This window comes from Leuciscus leuciscus, assembly GCF_965113295.1.
Source record: "Leuciscus leuciscus genome assembly, chromosome: 17".
NCBI lineage: Eukaryota > Metazoa > Chordata > Actinopteri > Cypriniformes > Leuciscidae > Leuciscus > Leuciscus leuciscus.
The window spans coordinates 4,005,777-4,030,307 of NC_138741.1; the positions used below are offsets into that span (position 1 = coordinate 4,005,777).

Genomic DNA, 24,531 nt, shown 5'->3' on the forward strand with positions numbered 1-24,531 from the left:
TGATAAGAGCTTTACACCAGTGTCAGCCCCACGATTCAGGTCTATTGAATCAGATCAGCCCAACCACAGTTCTGAGGATTTCCTAGCTCCAATAGCTATCCCCAGAGCAAAGCCGCACTCTCCTCACCACACGTCACACTCCGAAAGTGACAGGTGGGATGCAACAAGGGAGGAAAGAGCCTTCTCCAGAACTGAGACGCATTACAGACCGAGTCGTTATGCATCATACAAGCCAGAGAACGCAGCCCCTCAACCTTTTGAATCTGCCCAACGCTCTCACCTGCCGCGCGGAGCATCCAGCCCCGTTCCACCTGAGCTAGAGCAGATGTACCGAGGTCCGTCCCCCACAATTCCAGACTTTGTACATCCGAATCCCAGAGAATTCTCGCGGCTCAAGATAGCCCTGGAGAACATTCTCCCAGCTACAGCCACGGAGAGATTCAAATTCCAAATACTCACTGATCACCTCAAACTTGAGGAGGCACTGCTTATCGCTGATTCGTACAGTCATTCACAACTACCCTTCACAAAGACCATGGCAGCACTGGATCAGCAATACGGTCAGCCTCATCAGCTCGCATTGCAACGTATAGTAGAGCTCATGGATGGTCCAAACATAGCCAGTGGGGACATTAAAGCTTTCCGACTTTTCGCCCTCAGGGTTCGTTCCCTTGTTGGCATGCTAGAGCAACTAGGAAGGAAGGGCACCTTTGAGTTGCAGTGTGGCTCCCATGTCTCTCGGCTCCTAGGGAAGCTGCCGCACGACCTCAGGTCAAGTTTCCGACGCTTTGCACATCCTCACCAGGTGCCAATACCCACCCTTCTTGATCTGTCAGAGTGGCTGGAGTATGAAATTCAAGTGCAGGAGGACACATCAAGGTTTGTAGGAATTAGTCGTCGTGGATATCCAACACGAACACGTGAAGTGATCAGAGACTCTAAGCCATTCGCTAAAAGTGCCACCATTCTGTTTGGCACAGAGAAAGCACCTCCACAGACAAAAATGACACCTACAGCCAACAAACCTGCTTCAACCCCTTACTGCCCTTACTGTGACCACCATAAACACTCCCTCAACAATTGCAACAACTTTAAGCAGCTTACCATTGACCAGAAACGAAACTGGATAAGAGACTGCAACAGATGCTGGCGCTGCGGGAGGAATCATCAAGTTTCAGAGTGCAATCTGAAAATGCGCTGCAAACAGTGTAATGAACGCCACCTACTGGTCCTTCATGCCATCACTCCCAAGAGTGCAGACATCCCAAAGACAACCCCAAATGAAGGTCCTTCTTCTAATGCCTGCCTCCTCAACACTATGAACGAGATACTTCTCATTCGTAAGCCCCCTGCCAGCCGAAAGGTTCTTCTAAAGATCGTCAAGGTCATTATCCGAAATGGGGCAAACAAGATGAAAGCCTATGCCATTCTGGACGATGGATCGGAGAGGACCATCCTTCTGCACAATGCTGCCAAACAGTTGGGCCTAAAAGGTCAGCCAGAAGATCTGCCACTTCGCACAATCAGGCAGGAATTACAAATGCTCTCTGGTGCAGCAGTGTCCTTTCACATCTCCCCCCTGTCTCAGCCCAGCAAACTGTATCACATAAAGGGTGCATTCACAGCCCAACAGTTGAGTCTTGCTGAACATACACACCCGGTTAAGACCTTGAGGGAGAAATACCACCACCTCAGAGCGCTTCCTTTGAGCCATTTAGAGGCAGTTCGCCCTGTCCTGCTCATCGGATCCGACTACCCCCACCTCATTACGGCAGTGGAGCCAATCCGCCTAGGCCCCCCAGGGGGACCAGCAGCCATCAAGACTCGTCTCGGCTGGACTTTGCAGGGCCCTGTACAACACCTGCAACATGAGGTCAATGAACAACAGTGTCTTTTCACCTCAATGGCACCTCCAGAAACTGATCTTCTCAAACAAGTGGAGAGACTTTGGCAGATAGATGTGCTTCCCTGGCAAAGTGAAAAGATAAGCACAAGATCCAGACAAGACCAGGAAGCAGTGAAAATTCTGGAGAGCAAGACAGTGAGAGTAGAGGTGGATGGTGTTAAGCGCTATGCAACACCACTTTTGCATGTTAAGAACATGCCAGACCTCCAGGCCCCCAAAAATGCTGTTCTCCCTCATCTGCGAGCCACAGAGAGAAGGCTGGCCAAAGACCCAAAGCAAGCAGCTGCCTACACTGCAGAGATTCAGAAACTAGAGCAGGCAGGTTATGCAGTCAGGGTGGAACCAAGTGCTGAAACATGCTCAACTAACACCTGGTACATTCCCCATCACCTGGTCCAACACAACGGGAAGAACAGGGTTGTATTTAATTGCTCGTTTCAATATCAGGGTCAAAACCTTAACAAGCTCTTGCTCCCTGGACCTGTGTTAGGCCCATCTCTTCTCGCAGTGTTGCTCAGATTCAGAGAACATTCCATTGCTTTCAGCAGTGATATCAGGGGGATGTTCCACCAGATCAGATTACTTCCAGAAGACAGGCCACTCCTGCGATTTCTCTGGAGGGATCTAAAGACACAGGATCCACCCAGTGTTTATGAATGGCAAGTTCTCCCCTTCGGCACGACATGCAGCCCTTGCTGTGCAATCTTTGCATTACAAAAACATGTCCTCGACCATAGCCAACCTGGGGAAGACGTCCGCCATTCTGTCCTGAAGTCTTTCTACGTTGACAATTGTCTGCAAAGCTTCTCCTCAGTGGAAGAAGCGAAGAGTCTTGTTGACAAACTCAGGAGCTTATTAGCAGAGGGGGGTTTTGACCTGAGGCAGTGGTCCAGCAACCAGCTCTCGATCATAAGCCATTTACCTCCTGAGGCCAGATCAGATGGCACTGAACTTTGGATTTCACAAGGGCAGAGCAACACCCAAGAATCTACACTGGGGCTTCTCTGGAATCAACAAACGGACACGCTCTCTTATAAGTATCGTCCTATAGCAACCACTGAGACTACCATGCATACCATTTACAAAGTTGTGGCAAGTCAGTACGACCCCCTGGGCTATCTTATTCCCTTCACTACCAGAGCCAAGCTCATAGTGCAGCACCTTTGGGATAAGAAAAGGGACTGGGATGACCCACATTTACCTGTAGATCTTCTACAGACCTGGAGAGAGTGGGTGGAGGAGCTGCCTGCCCTGCAACACATTGTCCTTCCAAGATGTTACACCAGCCCAATCAGAGACACAGACATGAGTCAGAGAGAAGTACATGTTTTCTGTGATGCCTCTGAGCGTGCTTATGGATCAGTCGCCTACCTCCGCACAGAGGATCAACATGGGCAGGTAGAGGTGGCCTTCCTCACAGCCAGATCACGAGTGGCACCCAAAAAACAGCAATCAATCCCTCGTCTGGAACTCTGTGCTGCGCTGACTGGGGCACAGCTCGCTAAAGTAGTCAGAACAGAACTGAACCTTCCCATAAACCAATTCATTCTGTGGACTGACTCCACCACAGTCCTCACTTGGCTGCAGTCAGACTCTTGCCGATTTAAAGTGTTTGTCGGAACCAGAGTCGCCGAGATCCAGGACATCACAGACCGGCACACCTGGCGTTATGTACCATCAGCTCACAACCCAGCAGACGATATAACACGAGGGAAAAGCCTAAATAAGCTGGGACCAGACAGCTATTGGTACCAAGGTCCATCCTTTCTCAAAGATCCTCCAAATCTGTGGCCGGAAATCCCACATCCTGTGGCTACAGATGAAGACGAGCTTCGTAAAACAGTTCCCTGCTTCCTTACCTGCTTCACAGCCAGCTTGTCATTCCCTGACATCAGCCTGTATAAAACTTTTGAAGAGCTAATTGAATCCAGGGCCTGTCATGGGGCGGCAGGCAACAGTCCGACGGCTGATGACTACAGAACGGCTGAAATCAGTGTCCTACAACAAGCTCAGGAGGAGTGCTTTCCCTCTGAACTGGAGCAGTTAAAGGTGGGAAAATCACTTTCTAGAAGCAGTCGGTTAAAGACACTTGCCCCTGAACTTGACCATGAGACTCAGCTGATCAGAGTAGGAGGTCGCCTACGTTGGAGCCCTTATCTAGATCCTGATACAGTACACCCCGTTGTCCTAGACCCAAAACACCCAGGGCCCTATTTTAACGATCTGAAACGCAAGTGTCAAAGCGCAAAGCGCAAGTAACTTTGTGGGCGGGTCTCGGCGCTGTTGCTATTTTCCCGGCGGGATAAATGACTCTTGCGCCAGGCGCAAATCTAAAAGGGGTTGGTCTGAAGTAGCTTCATTATTCATAGGTGTGGTTTGGGCGTAACGTGAAATAAACCAATCAGAGCGTCATCTCACATTCCCTTTAAGAGCAGATGCGCTTTTTCCATAGCGGATTGCTATTGTAACGGCGGATTTGCCAGGCGCGCGCCAGCAGCGGTTCACAGCCAAGGAGAGCAACGCTCTCGTCACGGCCGTAAAAGAGAGAAGTTACATTGAAATGGAGAAATCCACCCAAATTAACTTCGGTTAATTTGGGTAAATGTGTAAGCTAGATGTATGCTTTTATAATAAATTGTTTATCTATCTATCTATCTATCTATCTATCTATCTATCTATCTATCTATCTATCTATCTATCTATCTATCTATCGTAATAATGTATGATTTGCAAAAATGAAAACTGCTGCTTCTGTGTAGATGAGAGAATCAAAGTGCGCGTTGTGCACACGCTACATTGATTATGGCCAAGCATGCGCCCTTAAAATAGCCTATGAATAACATGCGCAACGCGCCACTGACTTTAAACTATTTTTTCCTGGTTAGTGGCGCAATTGTTTTCTAAACCTGCAAAATAGCAAGAAGCAACGTTTGCGCCGGAACACGCCTCCTCTTTGCGCTGAACCGCCCCCGGGAGCGCAAGTGTATTTCTTAGTTAACCGACGTGCTTCTGTGGAGGGAAAAGTCCGCTTTGCGCGGGTGCAAAATAGGAATGATACATGCGTCGGTGTACAAAGTCACTTGCGCTGGGTGCAAGATAGGGCCCCCAGTCTCTAAACTGCTCATACAGAGTTACGACACTAAACTCCACCATCCAGGCCCGGAAAGAGTCTTTGCCGAGCTTCGGCGTAAATATTGGATTCTACGAGGCAGAGAGGCCATAAAACGGTGTCAGAGTGCTTGTGTGGACTGCCAGAAGTGGAGAAAAAACCCTGAGGTACCAAAAATGGCAGACCTCCCTCCAGCCAGATTACGTTTATTCAAGCCCGCCTTCTACTCAACAGGAATGGATTGCTTCGGTCCATATTCTGTTAAAGTAGGTCGCAGAAACGAGAAGAAATGGGGCATCCTGTTCAAATGTCTCACTACCCGGGCAGTCTACATTGACGTCCTTCATAGTCTCGACTCTGATTCATTCCTCATGGCTCTCAGACGATTCATCGCAAGACGAGGCAAGCCATTCGAGCTATTATCGGATCAAGGGACCAACTTTAAAGGAGGGGAGAGAGAACTGAAAGAAGCATACGCAGCTATTGTCCCAGAACTGCAAGAACAGCTGGCAAGCCAGCAAATACAATTCCACTTCAATCCACCTAATTCTCCACACTTTGGTGGCAGCTGGGAAAGAGAGATTCGTTCCCTAAAACAGGCCTTGATGACAACACTTGGTGCCCAGTCTGTCACCTTCGAAGTGCTGTACACTATGTTGGTGGAGATCGAAGGGATCTTAAATTCGAAGCCAATGGGCTACACTTCATCTAATATTTCTGATCTGGACCCCATCACACCAAACTCCCTTCTGATGGGGCGGCCAGATTCATCACTTCCTCCTGTGATATACCCGGAATCTGAACTGATCAGTCGACGCAGATGGCGGCATAGTCAAGTCCTTGCTGACCAATTCTGGAAGCGCTTCATCAGGTTCTACCTACCCAGCCTTCAGACCCGCCAGAAGTGGCAAGATGAGAAATCGGACCTCCAGGTTGGCACCATCGTCCTGATCATTGACCCCCAATTGCCCAGAGCCCTCTGGCCGGTGGGCCAGGTGTCAAAGGTATTCCCTGGAGTAGACAGCAGAGTAAGAACAGCTCAAATTAAAGTGGGAGAGAGGTTGTACACACGCCCAGTCGCACGCCTCATCCAATTGCCTGCCATACCAGATTAAAGCCATTTTGAATGGTATAGGCCTTTTGTTATTGTACATATTTCCTTACGGACATCTGGGGGCGGCTGTTAAAAAGGCCACTATTATTCTTATAGTTAAGTGTCTTAGTTTCCTTTGCTATATGCCAAAATGACGCATTCGTCACAGCATCTGTCCAGCAGGCCAATCAGCGCCGCGGAAAAGACGTGCAGGTCAGTGCTCCCGCCCACTGAACGGAGTCTGACTGATTCGGGAAAGCGGACGGATGCAAGCTGTACTGTAACAATTAATCCTTGCTAAAGTTGTGTGCGTGCCTCTAAAGTAAGTTGCAGTCTGTTTATACTTTGTTCTTTACTCATTTTATGAACGTTGGAATAGCCCCACGTGTGTAAAAGTTAATGCATGCGAGTGACGATACGACCGAGCTCGTAAAGATGTTCGAATGTATATTTACATACTAGTTTCCTCACATATTTCATTGTTATATTCATAAGACATAATCTACGTGCCTTTTATTCATTATATGGTCTATTTAATATATATATATCGCTCACTTCTAGAGTCGAAGCACTCTTTGAGCGCATGCGCACTAATGTGATAGACAGAGCGGCTCCATTTCTGTCCTCAGCGCGCAAAGGTGTCGAATTTCAACCGCTCAGTATTAATCGTTTCTAGCAGTATACTTTTCCATATAATGGCACATTTGTTTTTCTTATTGTACTTTATTAATCATTGTAACTTAATATTCATTGTGGAGATTACTGTTACTATGTTTATTGTGACTACTATTATTTGTTATTTGTACTTATCTATTCTTCTTATATCTTTATTTATAGAAAACCACACACACATGCAAATCAGAATTATCCAGTGTACTGAGTTGTGGTGACAATAAATGGGTTATTCCCGAATACCTGATCACATCTGGTGAAAGTCTCTAACCGGACTCTGTGTAGTGGGTCTGTTATCAACCGGCAAATTCAGCTTCTACTAGCCAACATTTTTACAACGTTGGAAATATCATTGCTATTGTTTAACATGTTGTTTGGCATAGTTTGTTTGTTTAATAATAGCAGGATGCATTGAACATGGTCTTACCTTTGGCGTTTTAGTGCATTTCCCAGTTCTTGCATCTTTGATGTAGTTGATGTCCAATAGGTCTGTTTCCTGAGAGAGGGAGGGCAGAGTTTATGTCACGGCTCACAAAAACAATTTCATGCTGTTGGAGCAAATCAATATTATGTTAAATGTCACAAAAGCCATTCAGATGTCACACAAGGCAACAGCATGGAGAGTGTTGACAGAGAAAACACTGATGGAAAATCAAGGATTAATAATTTAGCAAATGTAGAACACATTGTTTAATTTAGGCACTAGAACCAGATCAAAGAAAGAATCGAATGACTCTCTTAAAAATACATTCCTAAGGAAATGATGCAGGACCAGAGCGCCGCATTATTTGCGTCTGCAGTGTGTAATGGGCACGCTGATAGATATGCTTTCTGACAGCTGCAGCAGAACCCAAAGCTGACGGCATTCTGCTGGCATGGCTGATCTACAACTGAGCTGGAACAAAACAAAGAAGCATTTGCTCTTTATTCTCATTTATGCAACACAGCAATGAATGAGGATAAAAATAGAACATCATCATTTTTTATGATGGTAAAACCTGAATGTCCTCATATGCTCCAGAGAACAACATTTGTAACACATGGGGATGTGACCGTGCCCTGTAGTGACACCCTACTCCAAAAAAACTAAGCATTTTTCTAATTCCTTTATTTTTATTATGCATGCTTTTTATGATCTCATAGTAAACGAGGTCTATACTTTAAAAGAAAATAATATCACACCACAGAGATACTTAAATCAGCCAAACCATATTTAAGCATTTAAGCACAGGGAGGGAGTGCTGTTCCCGAATATGAATATCATAAATATTGTGATTGCAAATTGCCTCATTTGAATAAACAAGAAGTTAATATTGAGACACATACATTTTAGACACAGTATCATCAGATATAATCTGTTTTCCCTCCATTATAGAAAATTGTTCTGAACAAACACAACAGAACTGCCGTAGGATTTTGTCTGTGTTCTGTCAATTAGTTTGGGTCTGTGTTTCTCCGCCCCCCGCCTGTTTGTTTCTGTGGTGTTTGATTGATTGTTAGTTCAGTTCAGGTGTTGTCTTGTTCATTTGCTCTTCAGTTCTGTCTGTGTAAACCCTGTGTTCTGTCTGGTTCTTTGTCAGTTATTAATGTTACTTGTTTTGGTTGTTCTGATCCCGATCTTGTCCCTGAGTATCCGTTTGAGTTTGAGTTTGAGTTTGAGTTTGATAAAGCTGCTGCACGTTAGGGATGGACAAATGAAGCCTCATAAAGCACTGAGGCTTTCCCCTGAATGTTTTGGGAAAAGATTCGAAGCACCAAGAGTGTCGAAAACAGCGCCATCTTGTGATAGCAGCCATGTTTATATGAGCAGCTGAGTGCGCAGCGCCGTTGTTTTATCCATTAAGCAAAAATAAAAGCCTGACAATGCTAAATGTTCAGTTTTCTGATAATATAATTCACATATTAAAGTGTGGCAATAAAATAAATGTAACAACTATATTAATACTATACAGATATAAAAATAGAGAAAAACACTTGCTTGCTTGATGCAAGTAAATGTTGGTCTAATTATTTTATGGTTTCTATGCTGTTTATGTGTCAGAATATATGATCATGTAACATAGGCTGTAGGCTTATTTATATATATTACAATATAAAAGTAGTGAAAGTAGCAGTGAGTAATATCAGAATAATGTTCATATGAGTGATTCAATCTTCTAAAACCAGATGGTATTGAATAAAACATAGCTAATTGTGACGGACTCTCAGGACACCAAAACTGTGTTAAATTATTGCCTGAAAGCTCAAAGTCAAAGTTCAAAGTCGGTTGAGTGAACGATTCAATGACTCAACACGGTTGAACTTTGTTCCTGAATGAATCAGTATTTTTGAACGAATCTGCGTTTGCATCCAAAATCACATACTTCTCTGCTATATAGTAAGCAAAAAACAGTACGTGACAAAATAAGTATTTTCGAATTTACAGTACTCATAAAAGAGTAGGTGAAAGTACCCAGATGACATCTGATGGACACTTTACTGTCCCATGAGGCCTCAGGAGAGGATTTGTGAATGACAGAGAAGCGACACCTGATGCTGGAAGGTCACATGACAATGACAACATGGCGGATGTAGATCATGTGGATTACATTCATAGCAGAGTCCTGCACGGGTCCAATTTTTTAAATCCGCACCCGCCCGTACCCGCACTGCTTAAAACCGAATCCGACCCGTTTTCCGACAGCAGCACTAATTCAAATCCGCACCCGACCCGACCCGCTTAAAATAGAACCGACACCCGACCCGCACCCGAAATAAAATCAGTTTAGGCAATCACATTATAGACACACTTACAAAAATGTTTATTGCCCGGTCATACAGAAGTTATTACACAACCATTAACACAAGGACAACTTAAGCCGAATCTGTCAAACGGCCGGTAGCCTATGAAGAACATAGCCAACGTTACCACAAAACTCGAGTAAGTTAGCCTAATAACAGACGCGGCTACAACACTATTTTCTGCCACGCAATTTTGTCTAGCTTACATCTGCCAATTTTGGGTTCAAACACGCCCTGCCAGCACACAACACATATTTAACAGTGTTAAATGTGAAAAATACTGTTCGATAGAACTGCTTACTGCGTGCTTCCTCGGCGATGAATCCACATTTGCGGCAATCCAACACGAAAATGAATGCAGCAAATCCTTTCACAATATTGTTTTCTTCAGATATCTCCAAATTTCTCCCACACAATGGACTTGATTTTTGATAACGTATTGTCGACAACTTTACAATCTCCTAGTCCTAGCTATTCTTTTCTCCAACTCTTCAGCATCCATCTCGCCGACTGCAAGCAGATCGCGCGCGCGGTTATGACGTCTTTTTTTTCAAAGTGAAAGTAGGTATAGAGACAGACTCCTGAGAGGGCGTGGGCACAAATAAACTGATGTGGATTTTAAATTATTTTATCAACATGAAAAACAGGCATATTTTTGTAAGTGTGTTCCTAAAAATATGCATATATATATTTTTACGTTTGCACGTGATTGTTTTAAACCCGTGTTTAAACCCGTGTTTCCTCCGTGTCCGACCCGACCCGCACCCGTATCCGACACAGTTGGATATTTCTCACCCGTTTGAGCAAAATTTGCGGGTCACCCGTCGGGTACCCGCGGGTACCCGAACCCGTGCAGGTCTCTAATTCATAGTACGAATGTAATCCAGACTTCCATGAATTTCATACACATTCATACTATATAGAACATACTTTTTTAGCGGCCGCAAAGTAATTGTTTATTCGAAATAAGTACCTATTCAAGGTACTCGCTTCCCTCCATCTCGTTCACATGAATGAACGTCATTGCTTAAATACACAAGTGCCTGCTACTGGTGGCATTCTTGCTATGGGTTTATAGTAAATGAAACATCCTAAGCCCTTGATCAGTTGTGGGTAAATTAAGTGTGAGCACTGACGTCATAATCGTGTTGCACTGTACTCTATGTAGTTGCCCGACGTGTACATATGAGTAGACTCGCTCCCTCGGTCAAAATCGAGGGGTTCAGGGTATGTTTAAATGAACTTTCTTTGCCCACTTGACGAAGTTGAACGCACTTTAAAACGGCGGTGCAGATTCTCCTAAGGAAGTTGTAGTAGTTGCTTATGGAAGTTGTATGTCTAAAAGGCCTTGTACCAAATGGCTCACTTAATAATAAGCACTAACGGTCTTGTGGACTTACAATGGCTGACACGTGATCATGAAGTCCACGAGACCAAAGGGTGTCCCATTTGTAATTTTAGCTTTCAGAAGGGTGATCTGCAGTCGATATGCGTCCTCGATAGGAAGACTGCGAGTGTTTAGGGTGCCATTTGGGACAGGGCCAAAGTGGAGTTAAACGCAGCCTCGGTTGCATGAATGATTCAATGACTCCTGAATGAATCAGTGCTTTGAACGAATCGGTTGAACGAATGAGTCAGTTGCGTGTCGCCATCTACTGGCATAACCTGCAGAAATAATGACTGAGCAATCCCCACCTCTAATACACTGACAAACAGTCTGTCTGGAAGAAAAGACAGATATAACAAATGTAATATGTTTTACACATAATATTATGGAAGCTTGTTTCCGCCACAGAATAAAAAATAAAAAAGGTAATTGCGACTTTTTAATCTCACAATTCTGACTTTATAACACACAATTGTGGCTTTATATCACGCAAGTCCGACTATATCTCGCAATTCTCACTGTATCTCGCAATTCTGACTTTATAACACACAATTGCGACTTTATATCACGCAATTCTCACTTTATAACACACAATTGCGGCTTTATATCACGCAAGTCTGACTATATCTCGCAATTCTGACTTTATAACACACAATTGTGGCTTTATATCACGCAAGTCCGACTATATCTTGCAATTCTCACTGTATCTCGCAATTCTGACTTTATAACACACAATTGCGACTTTATATCACGCAATTCTGACTTGATAACACACAATTGCGACTTTATATCACGCAATTCTGACTTTATAACACACAATTGCGACTTTATATCACGCAATTCTGACTTTATAACACACAATCCGCCGACTCTTTATATCACGCAATTCTCACTTTATAACACACAATTGCGACTTTATATCACGCAATTCTGACTTTATAACACACAATTGCGTCTTTATATCAAGCAAGTCTGACTATATCTCGCAATTCTAAGATAAAAAATCTGAATTGCGAGATAAAAAGTCGCAATTATCTTTTTTAATTTTTAATTCTGTGGCAGAAACAAGCTTCCATATAATATAAACCTATATACACATATCGGTTGACTACAGGTGATTAAAAACTTTCCCTTAAACTGACATAATAATCTATAATAATTTCAAAATCCGTCCATTATCATTATTTATTTCTATATTATATTTCTGTTCATTCCTGAAACGCATTTTGGATGGGCTGCAATCCCCGCCCCTCGCTGACACACTTTTGCGTGTGTGACACAGTCGAGGCTGAGGACATGCAGACTCCAGGAGATTATATAAGGACAACCTGGATGTCATTTGTTCAGCGCTTTGACCTAAAACACTTACACAAGAAACACGTCTCCTTTAATATTCACTAGGCCACGAGGTCATTCCCAACTCAACTCACATTTACTTCAGACCGTCGGATAACTTTGAAATAAAAACATGATGCACAAACGACATTGAGGAGAAACCGAACAATGCCTGTAGGATATTTTTATGCAGTTTTCTATATTCTGATCATGTGAGGGTGCCTGTAAAGCATGCAACTATAACGCCATGCAATTCAATGCTCCCCATAATATGACTATATAATATTTATGATAATTGCAAGTAACTGCCAAGGCTATCTGAATAATGAAAGCATCTCTGCAGTCAACCGGCTCAAATATGAAAATTGGAGTATGGTGGCGAGCGCTTCACCAGCGCCATGGCAACAGGGGATGGAGGTGGTCTGTGACGGGGAGTTGGGCTAAAGCAATTTGAAGACAGGCACCAGGCACCGTGAAATCAGCTTGCAGAAGACGTCGCCGACTCAGACTCCTGCTTCTGTGCTCGCTGAAAATCCATTGAGACTACATGATCAAATATCTGATAGTTCAGCAGAGCAAACCGCAGTCTATTGACTCTCTATCCACAGAAAACTCACAAACGTGCTACAATGTTCAATAATGAAGCCGGTTGTAAGTGACTGTAATGATTTCCTCGTCTCTCGCTGGCGACAATCCGGCCTGCAGTGCATCTAAATATAGAAAATCATGTATTGATTCAATAGATGCTTGCTTTGCATAACAATCCTGGATGCTTTTACATTACTATTGGCCAGAGGCGGCTGTTCTGGAATTCCTCACGTATTTTATGGACAGGAAAAACTGTCGGTTTGTTTTCATTGCTTTCATTGATTTGCAAGTAGAATCTAAAAAAACAACTGTGACCTCTGGTCTCTCTGTCCATGTGCATGTATATTATACACATGATATCAGGGTGTACAACAAGAATGCGTAATATTTACACCTATAGACATGCTTTTGTAGGGCCCTATGAAATCCATAACTTTTTTTCCCAAATTCCGTTTTATTTATGTTTCCAAATTCTGTTTTTCAGTTTTAATATTTCTGGATTTTGTCCCCCGTTGACTCCATTTTAATGGTGAAATTAAATTTTAGTAATCAAAAAGCATGTCTAATTAATTGAAATCATGAAACGTATACAATTTAACAACAATTTATAAAAAGTTTAACAAAAAAAATTATGTTTTGGGCCCTATGAAGTTTTTTTCCATTTTATTTTTTTTTACCAAATTCAGATTTTCTGTTTTAAGTTTTCTGGATTCCATTTTAATGGTTTAATTAAATTTTAATAATAAAAAAGCATGTCTAATTAACTGAATTCATAAATACAGAAATGTATTATTTATTTTATTATTATTATTATTATTATTTGTTGTGTATTTTATATTTTCTGGCAATCAATCAAATAAAGGCCTGAAAACATTCATTTAATTTATCTTTTAATAATATGAAATTTTTTTGCACAACTGAGCTTTACTGTTAGGCAACAGCTTAAAGGGATAGTTCGGCCAAAAATGATATTAAACCCATGATTTACTCACCCTCAAGCCGTTCGAGATGCATATGTCAATAATTTTTCCGACGAAGACATTTTCTAAAATAACTGAAAATGTGTTCTGCTGAAAAATGATTGACATATGCATCTCGAACGGCTTGAGGGTGAGTAAATCATGGGTTTAATATAATTTTTGGCTGAACTATCCCTTTAAGAAAATTTGTGATTATTCCTTAAAAAATAAAGTTTTAATAATAATGTATTGTTATTATTATTGGTGTTAGAATTATAATTACATTGAGACGTATAGCTTAATTCTACTGCACAACAGTAATATATTTCTGTCATAATTTCTTCAAGTTAAACCAAACTTTTATTTTGACGGGTTGCCGTGAAGACCTTTGAGTTTCTGTCTGTTTATGATATGATGATACAGTAATTTTTCTCAAATGAAAAGCAAATATGCTCATGAAATGACTCTCAAAGCAGCTCTGGGGATGAAGTTCATGCATTTATGGATCTGCTTTTTATTCATTCATGAAAAATTTGACAAATTCCATGAAATTCCTCGGTATATAGTAAATTCCATTTTTATGACTGGATTCTGCGATTCCGTCCGTGTTCATATGGCCCTACTTTTGTTTTCATGAATATCTATAAGCACAGATACTGCGCTTCAGGCAATAATTCAACACAGTTTTGGTGTCCTGAGAGTCCGTCACAATTAGCTATGTTTTATTCAATACCATCTGGTCTCAGAAGATTGAGTCACTCTTATGAACATTATTCTGATATTACTCACTGCTTCTTTCACACTTTCTGCAGTTGACTCGCATGACAAATGATATGATGGAGTTTGCTGGAAACTTGCACTCGACTGAATCATAATCGATTCTCTTATATAAAGGGCAAGAGGAGAAAAAGAGAATATGCTGCCAAATCCACACTCAACTGACATGACCTCACTTCCTGTTGCCTTCGCTGTAGATCAACTTATGCATATTTACACCATAATTGTAATGCATTTTTTCAGTCTACAGGTCTTAAGACTTTTTTCCCCCTGAATTAACATGCAAGACCAGAAACATGCATTATGAAAGTGGATAGGGTCAGTTTTGAATTTATGTTAAGTTGCATAATAAAAAATAATAAAAAAAACATAAAAGCCAGTTTAGGCTCATCAAAAGAGATGAATTAAAGGATTAGTTCACTTTCAAAAAATGTTTTGCTGATAATTTACTCACCCTGATGTCATCCAAGATATCCATGTCTTTCTTTCTTCAGTCGAAAAGAAATGAAGGTTTTTGAGGAAAACATTCCAGGATTTTTCTCCATATAATGGACTTCAGTGGCAACCAACGGTTTAAAGGTTCAAATATCCATCTCAATGCAGCTTCAAAGTCTGGACACGATCCCAGTCGAGAAATAAGGGTCTTATCTAGCGAAACGATCTGTCATTTTCAACAAAAAAAAAAATATATGATACTTTTTAAAAAGTATTTTATATATTTTAAAATATTATAAAATATACTTTTTAATCACAAATGCCTGTATTGTACCATCTCTGAGATGTGCCACGTATTGCGTCATCACGTTGGAAAGGTCACGCGTCACGTCATCTGTCTAAGTTATTTGTCTGTGTACTCCGGTCCAGAAAGGTCGGGAAGGGCGAAAAACTCCATCTCATTTTCTCCTCCAACTTCAAAATCATCCGACATCTTTGTTTTAATTTTTTTAAATTTTTTTTTTTTTTTTGTGACCTTTCCAACGTGATGATGAAATGCGTGGCGCATCTCAGAGATGGTACACGACGAGCATTTGTGGTTAAAAAGTATATTTTTTTAAATGACCGATCGTTTCTCTAAGACCCTTATGTCTCGACTGGGATCGTGTCGAGACTTTGAAGCTGCATTGAGACGGACATTTGAACCTTCTCTGAACACTGGTATAGTTGGTTGCCATTGAAGTCCATTCTGTGTAGAAAAATCCTGGAATGTTTTCCTCAAAAACCTTAATTTCTTTTCGACTGAAGAAAGAAAGACATGGATATCTTGGATGACATCGGGGTGAGTAAATTATCAGCAAAACATTTTTTGAAAGTGAACTAATCCTTTAACATACTTTTACAGTTCAAAATCAATGTTTATTTTTCAGTGTGTGGCAGGTGAGCACTTCATTTGCTGAACACATTTAAACAGCTCAATGAGCTTAAATTATTATGATAAGATAAGATTGTGTTCTCTGACACTTTCACTGCTGCTGTACTGATGTTATCTTACCAAATGCTTGTGATTTTGAGTTATTATTGTCTGGCGTCCCATAGAGCAGTTCTGCCTTTTAATACTATGTGACTTCCTGTTCTGCTCCTCACCCACACGCAACTCTATTCAGATCATTTCAGAGCAATTACTATTGAGCACAATCTATTAGATGCTGTTTATCAAATCTGCAGCTCCAGGTACATAAATCAATTGCAGAAAGCGATGGACGGACAGAAACACTTCAAATTAAAAATTCATCCATACCTCGATGAAAAGCTTTCATTGAAAGTGGGACGCCTCTATTAGCCAAACTCTGAGGCTATGTGAGCATTTGGCTGTCAGTGCTCCATCTGGACAATAGACTCAACCTCATTCCCCACAGACAGACATTGGAAAGTGACACCACACCAGATAAAATGAACAGTTTTGCTCTGATGAGATGTGCAGTGTGCCTTTGATTCATGTAATGTCTCTTTTTAATGCCCACAGACCAGTGTTTTTACCATTAACAAAACTAAAAATACTAAAAACATTTATGCTAGATGACATCAATTACACGACAAGATGAAAAAATACATGCAATGTTAATTGAAATAAATTAGATGTTCAATAAAAATAAATAAATTGAATGTTAATTGAAATAAATGAAATGTTAAATACATAAATATAATGTTAATTGAAATAAATTAGATGTTAAATAAAATAAAATAAACATGTAATGTTAATTGAAATAAATTGAATGTTAAATACATAAATATAATGTTAATTGAAATAAATTAGATGTTAAATAAATAAAAAATAAATAAATGTAATGTTAATTGAAATAAATTAAATGTTAAATACATAAATATAATGTTAATTTAAATAAATTAGATGTTAAATAAATAAAAATAAATACATGTAATGTTAATTTAAATAAATTAGTCGTGAACTGAAAAACCAAATTTTCATACTATGAGAAAATCCTGTAAGTTTCTGAACTGAAAACTTCCTTGTTAGTCCAAAAACAGCTTTTATTGTAACCAATCCAAGAGAACGACTCGTTGTGGAATGTGAAAGACCGCCTCTGCAGAAGAAGATCCACGCCTACTTCATCATCGCAACTTAAGCCCCGCCCACTGGCATTTAGTGAGATGAGGAGGAGAGAAGTGCGGTACAGCATCACTGGACTAAAAATAACATTACTAAATCCTAATGCTAGGAATGTGGTAATTTATTTTCAACAATGTGAATGTCTCAGTTGAGCATTATTTATTTGTATTCTGTACATTTCACGGTGGATTCTTTGGTAAATCAGTCACTATTTCGGCGCAGGCTTTACAAACAGACTTTTACGATATGGACTTGACAGTAATGCGACAACCTGCAAGTTACTGTGTTCATTCTAATGCCTGATCTGAGACCAGTGATTTCTGATGTGCAATGATTCATGTACAGTCAGATGTTTTTTTTTCTATGTGTCGGTAAATCAAACCAGTGACCTAACGGTCAACTTCACATTGTTTCACTTAGTATTAAAATAATCTGTTATTTAAACTGTGATTAAATTATATATGGAAAGCGATCAAAGAACGCTACCTTTGCAATCGCTGGAGCTGTCAATCAAACAGCGCGACTTTATCAGTGACTGAGTTCTGGACTCTCGCCAAAACTCCCGTTATAATCAACAAATCATCGTGTTTGCACTGTTAGTTATGATGAAAGCATTAGTTAGTGTGCAGAAATCGAGTTGCAAAGATGAGATCACTGCATTCATGCGCCCAACATGTGATCAGCTACAATGCTCATCACTGTAACCTTTCATGTCACAATGTAAATATGATGCAATAGATCTAAATGTAATGCTATAATCACACTTTCCACGATTAGTTAACATTGAGAGCTATATTAGTAAAAACGTGCTAGAAGTTTTCGAGAGAGTTCTACATGTAATACTCAGCTATTTTATATGCAAAGCTGTTAGCCAATCACAGGAGTGGGCGTATACATTAACGTCTCACATAGACACGCCCCTTCAAACAGAGCGTTCAAATCAGAGGATAAAATCAGAGCTAGGAAAATGCCTTTTATTTATAAATTATGACCATTTTTGATGTAAAAATCATACTAACATTATAAGTGCACCCCAGGAAACATTATAAAACAATGAAAAAATGCAGTTCATGACCCCTTTCATTGAAGTAAAATGTTAAATAAATAGAAATAAATAAATGTAATGTTAATTAAAAAATGAATAAATAAATAATGGAATGTTAATTGAAATAAAATGTTAAATAAATACAAATAAATGAATGTAATGCTAACTGAAATAAATAAATAAATGTTATTTGAAATAAATTACATTAACAGGAATATTAAAATACTTTCAGTTAGTTCTAAAGACACAATTAAAAAAAAATGTGTTACTAAAACTAAACTTCAAATAAAAATGAATAAAAAATTAACAGGCATATTAAAAAACTAATAAAAATAACAAAATTATTAAAGAATTAACCAAAACTAACAAATAATAAGATAATAGTAATGATATTAAAATAACTCTGACAACCTGGTCAACAAATATTGCACACAAAACTGGGAAGCACTACACTGAAGCACTTGTGTAAATAAACAAATAATAATAATAATCCTCACACACGCTTCAATCACACTGCACTGGTTTCTGATTTGAGAAATGTTACCTTATTCTGATCGGTCCAGTACAGGAAGTATCCCTGCGGATCGACACGCAACGTCACTGGAGTCACAGTAGAAGAATCCTGAGCAGAGAAATGACATTTTTAAGTCTACATACACAGCAGATATAATATAAACATGGTTATGGACAACATATTCACAGCATGCACTAAAGGTCCCGTGAAAAGATCCCTTTTTTTCCCAGCATTGACATATTTCCTATTGGAACAGGGCTGAAATTCAAGACGCTGGAAGACTTGACGTAATCTCCCTGCCTTCTCGAAATACTTAAATATATGCATCTTTAAATGTTTTATACTTCTCTATTTTTTATTTGATTAGGCTGTTTGCAATGCTTCATGGGATTGTAGTTCTTTCCCTCATTAAAGCTGTTAAGTATACAGTCTTTATTCAAACACTTTTTTGCTTCAAATCAAAGTTTGCAGTGTTGTGATTCTCCTTGAAGCTGGTTGGTTTGGTTTATGGCTTATAACGCTTCAACCAAGACTTTTTTTTAAAATCCCCATGGAAAAAATATACTGAAAAAGTGGACAGGCACTGTTGAACTCTAAACCTTTAGTTTACACATGAGCCATGATTTACTGCTTGCACAATCTTGGACAATCCACATCATGCATTTATGGATCTGAATGCAAAATGATGTAATCGTTACAGCTGGAGGAGAAAGATATCACTTCAAATGCTAAAAGTTTCCTTTCACTCCGGAATATAGAAGAGCTCAGAGCTAACCGATGGAATATAACCCATGATTTTGATATCAAGGGTCTGTAAAGTCGACTGCAGGAGGAGTTATTTTAAGCACACTGAACAAAAAGCGCAGCAAAATCAAAGTCTTCAGTGAACCGACGTCATGTTTCTGTGGGAGGTAAAGCCTAATCTTGCCTCGCGCAAGAAAAACACATGGGATTTCTGTGGCAATCCACTTGAAAACATGTTTCTCGATGCGGTCTCGGGACGGACCGAAAGTCGAGGTTTGACTCAGACATTGCATAAGTGCTCTATATTAGCGTGATTCATGCTGGCTTGTGATAATTTCCCACTGGTAGAAGTCACAGAATTTCAAGAGGCAGGAAATGAGACGTCGGTCCCGTTTTAAACGCTTTTAAGCGGATCATTTGAACAGACAAGCAGCTGTGCTGTGAGGAGACACGTCTCTTCAGAAAGAGATCTGGAATTGATTGTGTTATTTTAGATCTTGCGTGGGTCTGCACACATTCTAACTGCACATCTAAGTTGGGCGGCGCAGCATGTCTTAATGTAAGGCAGGCCAGGAAGACGGGAATATAAAGCATGAAAGTTGCCATAGCAACAGGCCAAGATTTCCAGTTTTATTTGCAGTGAAAAGCTTTTAAACGTCAACATTTTCAACATAAGCTCATGTAAAGCTGTATGGCCTTATGATGCTGATAGCAGTCAGACTCCTCCAGAATACTGCATTTATTTCAAGTGATTTAAGCTTGTAAAGGAACGCAAAATACACCAGACCTCATTGAAAATATGGGGGTTTTGTTACTTTTAAACGTGGATAAAGTAAAAAAAAAAAAAAAAAAAGAATAGTAAGAAATATTTCAGATCCTGCACTATTTCTAGGTCAAATAATTAGATGGAGATATTGACGGTCAGATTTTCTGGAGAACATGATCTTCAGGTTTTGTTCATGCATCTCCAGTTGCTGAAGAGAAACATGCCAACACATTCACAAATGCATCCTAATGTTTCTTGTCTGCTGACAATTTGCAATGAAAACATTTTTTAAATGAGAGAAAATGCTGAAAATGGTATCAGATTTAAATGCACTACCAAGAGTTGCACTAATAGCAGCTTTTTTTGCACCAAATGTCTAAAAGGAATGTTGCCTGTGTGATTAAAATAACCAAGAATGACTTTTATATTTCGCTTTAAAGCATTAACTTATAGACAAAAGTTCTGATGTTCCCAACATCAACAAATGTTTAACTTTGGATAATTTTACCGAACCACATCAAAACCACAGTTAATGTTTGATTAAAAATAGAACCACATATTCAAGCTCTGATAAAAGTCCAATAATTGGTCATTAAAAACATAGTTGATCAACCATGAAATGCAATATTGGGGAGGACATTCTTAAACCATTCAGAAAAACTGAAATCTTGTCAATGCATGCTTTAGAACAAATATTTGACAATTGTCTAATATCAACGTGTGTCGATTCTCAGAGTGCAGTGAGTTTCTCCTGCTGGCAAACTCTCATCCAACAGGTGAATGTGAACATCCAGTGCTGGTGCTCAATCAATGCTCATGCAGCACTCACACAAAATGCGACACATTCAGTCTCCAAATGCATGCTTCTTTGTAAAGGTTTTGATATTCCAGAACACAGTGAGGAATCATCTGAGCTTGTTGCATTAGTGCATTAGGTTTCTGTGAAGTGACAGCAGGGCTGAGATGCAGCGAGACATGACTGCACATAAAGTAACCTGATGTCATTCTCATGAACCTCTGCAGAGACTCGGACAGATGGAGTCTGTGAAACATGCTGATGGACTTGAGAACTGGAAACTGATCTTATTGGCTCATTTCTCTCCCCTCTAACGCCAATAAAGGTCGATCAGGAGCTGACTGAGCGGGTCTGCGGCGTTTAATGTTGGACATGTTCATGTATACAATGCAACATCCGCGCGAGCGATCAAACAAACACACAAACCAAACGCCACGCGCGTTCACCGCAGCATCATCATCATCATCATCATCATCATCATGTGCATTCACCCTCTGACAGCCGCAGACACACAGGCTAATAGTGACTTACCTCATCCCATTTCATAAACCTACTGCCTCGCTTCAGACTCTCGGACACGCGCACCGGCTTGAGTTGAAGCGCATGAACGCCAGGTTGAGCTCCAGCCATTCAAGCTTCAACATTTACACCCAACACAGCGTGGGGGAAATCAAGTCACTCTTCTTTCTTCTCCGGGAAGAAGCCAAAGCGGAGCGCACAGGAGGACAGCGGAACAGTTGTGGTGAATGGAAGCGCTTTACGCACGCGGATGCCCTTGGCATATGGACACATTACATGCCCGAGTCTCACTCACTGAACGCCGCAGATTTGTGTTTCAGAACGGAAGGAGCAAATGAGCAGCAGAGAGAACCAGCGTTCATAAATGATGGAGAGAGAGAGAGTGTGTGTGTGTGTGTGAGTCCTCCGCACACTGACTCATGCGCGCGCTGAGATCCAGCGCCTCCTAGTGCGCAGCGCGTCCCTCCCCTGCTCAACAAACCCTCACAATTAAACATTTCATAACACCTCTGCAAAGAGAATCCAGGCAGGACACGTTGGGGGATTTTTTTCTAGCTATTTTAGCCCTATATATTTCAGCACTGAAGACATTGGTTTATTTATTACAACAATTGCAAATAAATCAAAGTTTATTAATGAAAAGCACAATACAACATGCTGCAGTAAGAAATAGAAGGGATATTATAATGTATGGGCTATATGCCTCGCTGTTTGCATTTAAATAGGCAGATACTTAAGAGTCCATGATTGCTGTGATTATTATGTTTCCAGCATTTTATCTGTTTAGCAACAGTTCTTCTAACCCTAGGAAGACACATCATGGCCATATTCCAGGATGACAATGTCAAGATTCATCATGCTCAGATTGTGAAAGAATGGTTGTGAGGAACATGAAGAACAGCTCCTCTGAGTCCAGAGCTTAAACTCACTGAAAGTGTTTGGGATGTGCTGGAGGAGACTTTACAGAGTGCTGGACTCTTGCATTGACGATACAAGATCTTGAGCAAACATTGATGCACCTCTTGATGGAAATACATTTTGTAATGTTATTTCCATCAGGATCTTATTTTGACAATGCAAGAGTACAGCACTCTGTAAAGTCTCCTCCAGCACAAACAACATGCTAGAAACAAAATAATCAGAGCAATAATGATCCAACCATAGACTCTGAAGTATTTGCCATTTAAATCCAAACTTTTTTGTTGTTTTTGTTGTTGTTGTTGTTGTTGCATTTTGACCCTTTTTCATGACATTTAAGCACCTGTACACACTTACTTTCAGAATTTATTGTAATGTGAAAAAAATTAAAGTATTTATACAGTACATTATTTGTTTTACTGAATTACATTTTTTTTTTTTTTTTTTTTTTTGTGTCCTGAAAATATAATTAATATTTAAATAAGCATATTTAGGGCAGTAACAAAAAATTCTTTGTTATGGGCAACATTATACATTTCTCTTGTAATGCGATCACATTTAAATCATAAATGTCTTTTTTTTTTTTTTGCTCCACATTGGGAATCTAAATCCTATACAATTCAACACTGAATACAGTATATTAATATCTCATCTTCTTTTATAAACAAATCTAAGCTTATTTAATGCAAAACAACAGGATTCATTTCTAGAAAATAACCTTGTCCTTCATGTTCAGTTAATGAATGTTACAATTAGGCTGCACCAATATTAATTCAGACCAGCAATAATAATTAGGCCCATGATATACTAATATTGTCAGATACAACATTACTGTTTATAATTATATAAGCTACACTCAAGCATCTTGTTTCAGTTCCACGTCTGGGAAGAAAAACAGCAATTATGTTTTTATATCAGCTTGCATTGACTAAAGTACATAAAGATGAATTTAGCTGTTATATAATGATATATATGCTATATGCTTCAGCTGTGATTTAACAGAGGAGGTTAAAATTCTCACTGGAGCAAAATATATTAAAATATTTAGGCCAAAACGTCATCTGAGCATTTTTGTTTTTATAATTTCTAAAGCAAACAGGTTTTTGCAAGTTACATACCAGTTGTGTTATGTAAGGCAGTTCCAGTGCTCACATAGAGGAAATAACGCAACTTGGTAAAATCCACCCCTAATTCATAGTGTGTGGGTTAGATTAGATAACACACCCTGAAATAGGCTTCTCTGAGAACACTATTGTAAAGCCTATAGTTATATACTGTAGACACAGAATGGATTCTTGCCACATAAACAAACACTCAAATAAATCACTAAAATGGATCAGCCATCAAATTAAAACCTTTAAGAGCTCCTGGTTAACAGAGAGAATTTTTTATATTATATTACATGAATAAAAATAAACATGGTCATATATATATATATATATATATATATATATATATAATACAATATATATATATATATATGACCATTTTTTATAAATAAAAACATAAATAAATAAATATATATATATATATATTAAAGCTTCAATATGTAATATTTTTTCGCCACTAGGGGTCGCTAACCTCTTACAATAACAAAGGCGTAGGTTGATGACGCAGTGATAAGCGGAATGATGGGACTTGCTGTCATGCTGATGGATATAATAATGTTTATGGATGAGTGAAATCATTGATGTTTTTAACATGACTGTGGTATGAAGCAGAGCGCGAGTGCTAATGAGAGACGGATATCAGCGCCACACGCGAGATCAACATTAGAATAACATACTGCTCATATTCTAACATTTCATCATGTTGAGCTGTATAACATTGATTAGTTTTATGTACATTTGCTCACCTGTCTAATAAAGCTCATGCAAGAGCGGCGTCTCTGTCAAGTTGAAGTTAGCAGCGGACGCTAGCTCTCGGCATCTCGAAAACGCCACGCTGATATTGATCCTCGTTTTATTTCTCCTTTTGTCCCAAAGTCTGCTTGCCATGATCCATAATGTTTGAACAAAACAACAACGCAGTTGTCGCCATGGTTACTATGGCAGTACGA

The 24,531-nt window shown here is 39.8% G+C and overlaps 1 protein-coding gene across 3 annotated transcripts in view; it reads right to left on the reverse strand.

Moving 5' to 3' along the window:
* plcb1 (phospholipase C beta 1) overlaps window positions 1-21,955 on the reverse strand; it is an 83,939-nt gene extending 61,984 nt beyond the window's left edge. For all 3 annotated transcript variants that reach the window (XR_014199323.1, XM_082143724.1, XM_082143725.1), the window contains exons 1-3: window positions 21,567-21,955; window positions 18,760-18,837; window positions 7,208-7,276 (exon numbers count right to left, since the gene is read on the reverse strand). Coding sequence is in view for 2 of the 3 variants with exons in the window: in XM_082143724.1 (XP_081999850.1) it covers window positions 7,208-7,276; window positions 18,760-18,837; window positions 21,567-21,665 (246 nt within the window). In the remaining variant the exon portion in view is untranslated. The remainder of the gene's footprint in view (window positions 1-7,207; window positions 7,277-18,759; window positions 18,838-21,566) is intronic.
* Window positions 21,956-24,531: the final 2,576 nt, after the last annotated feature.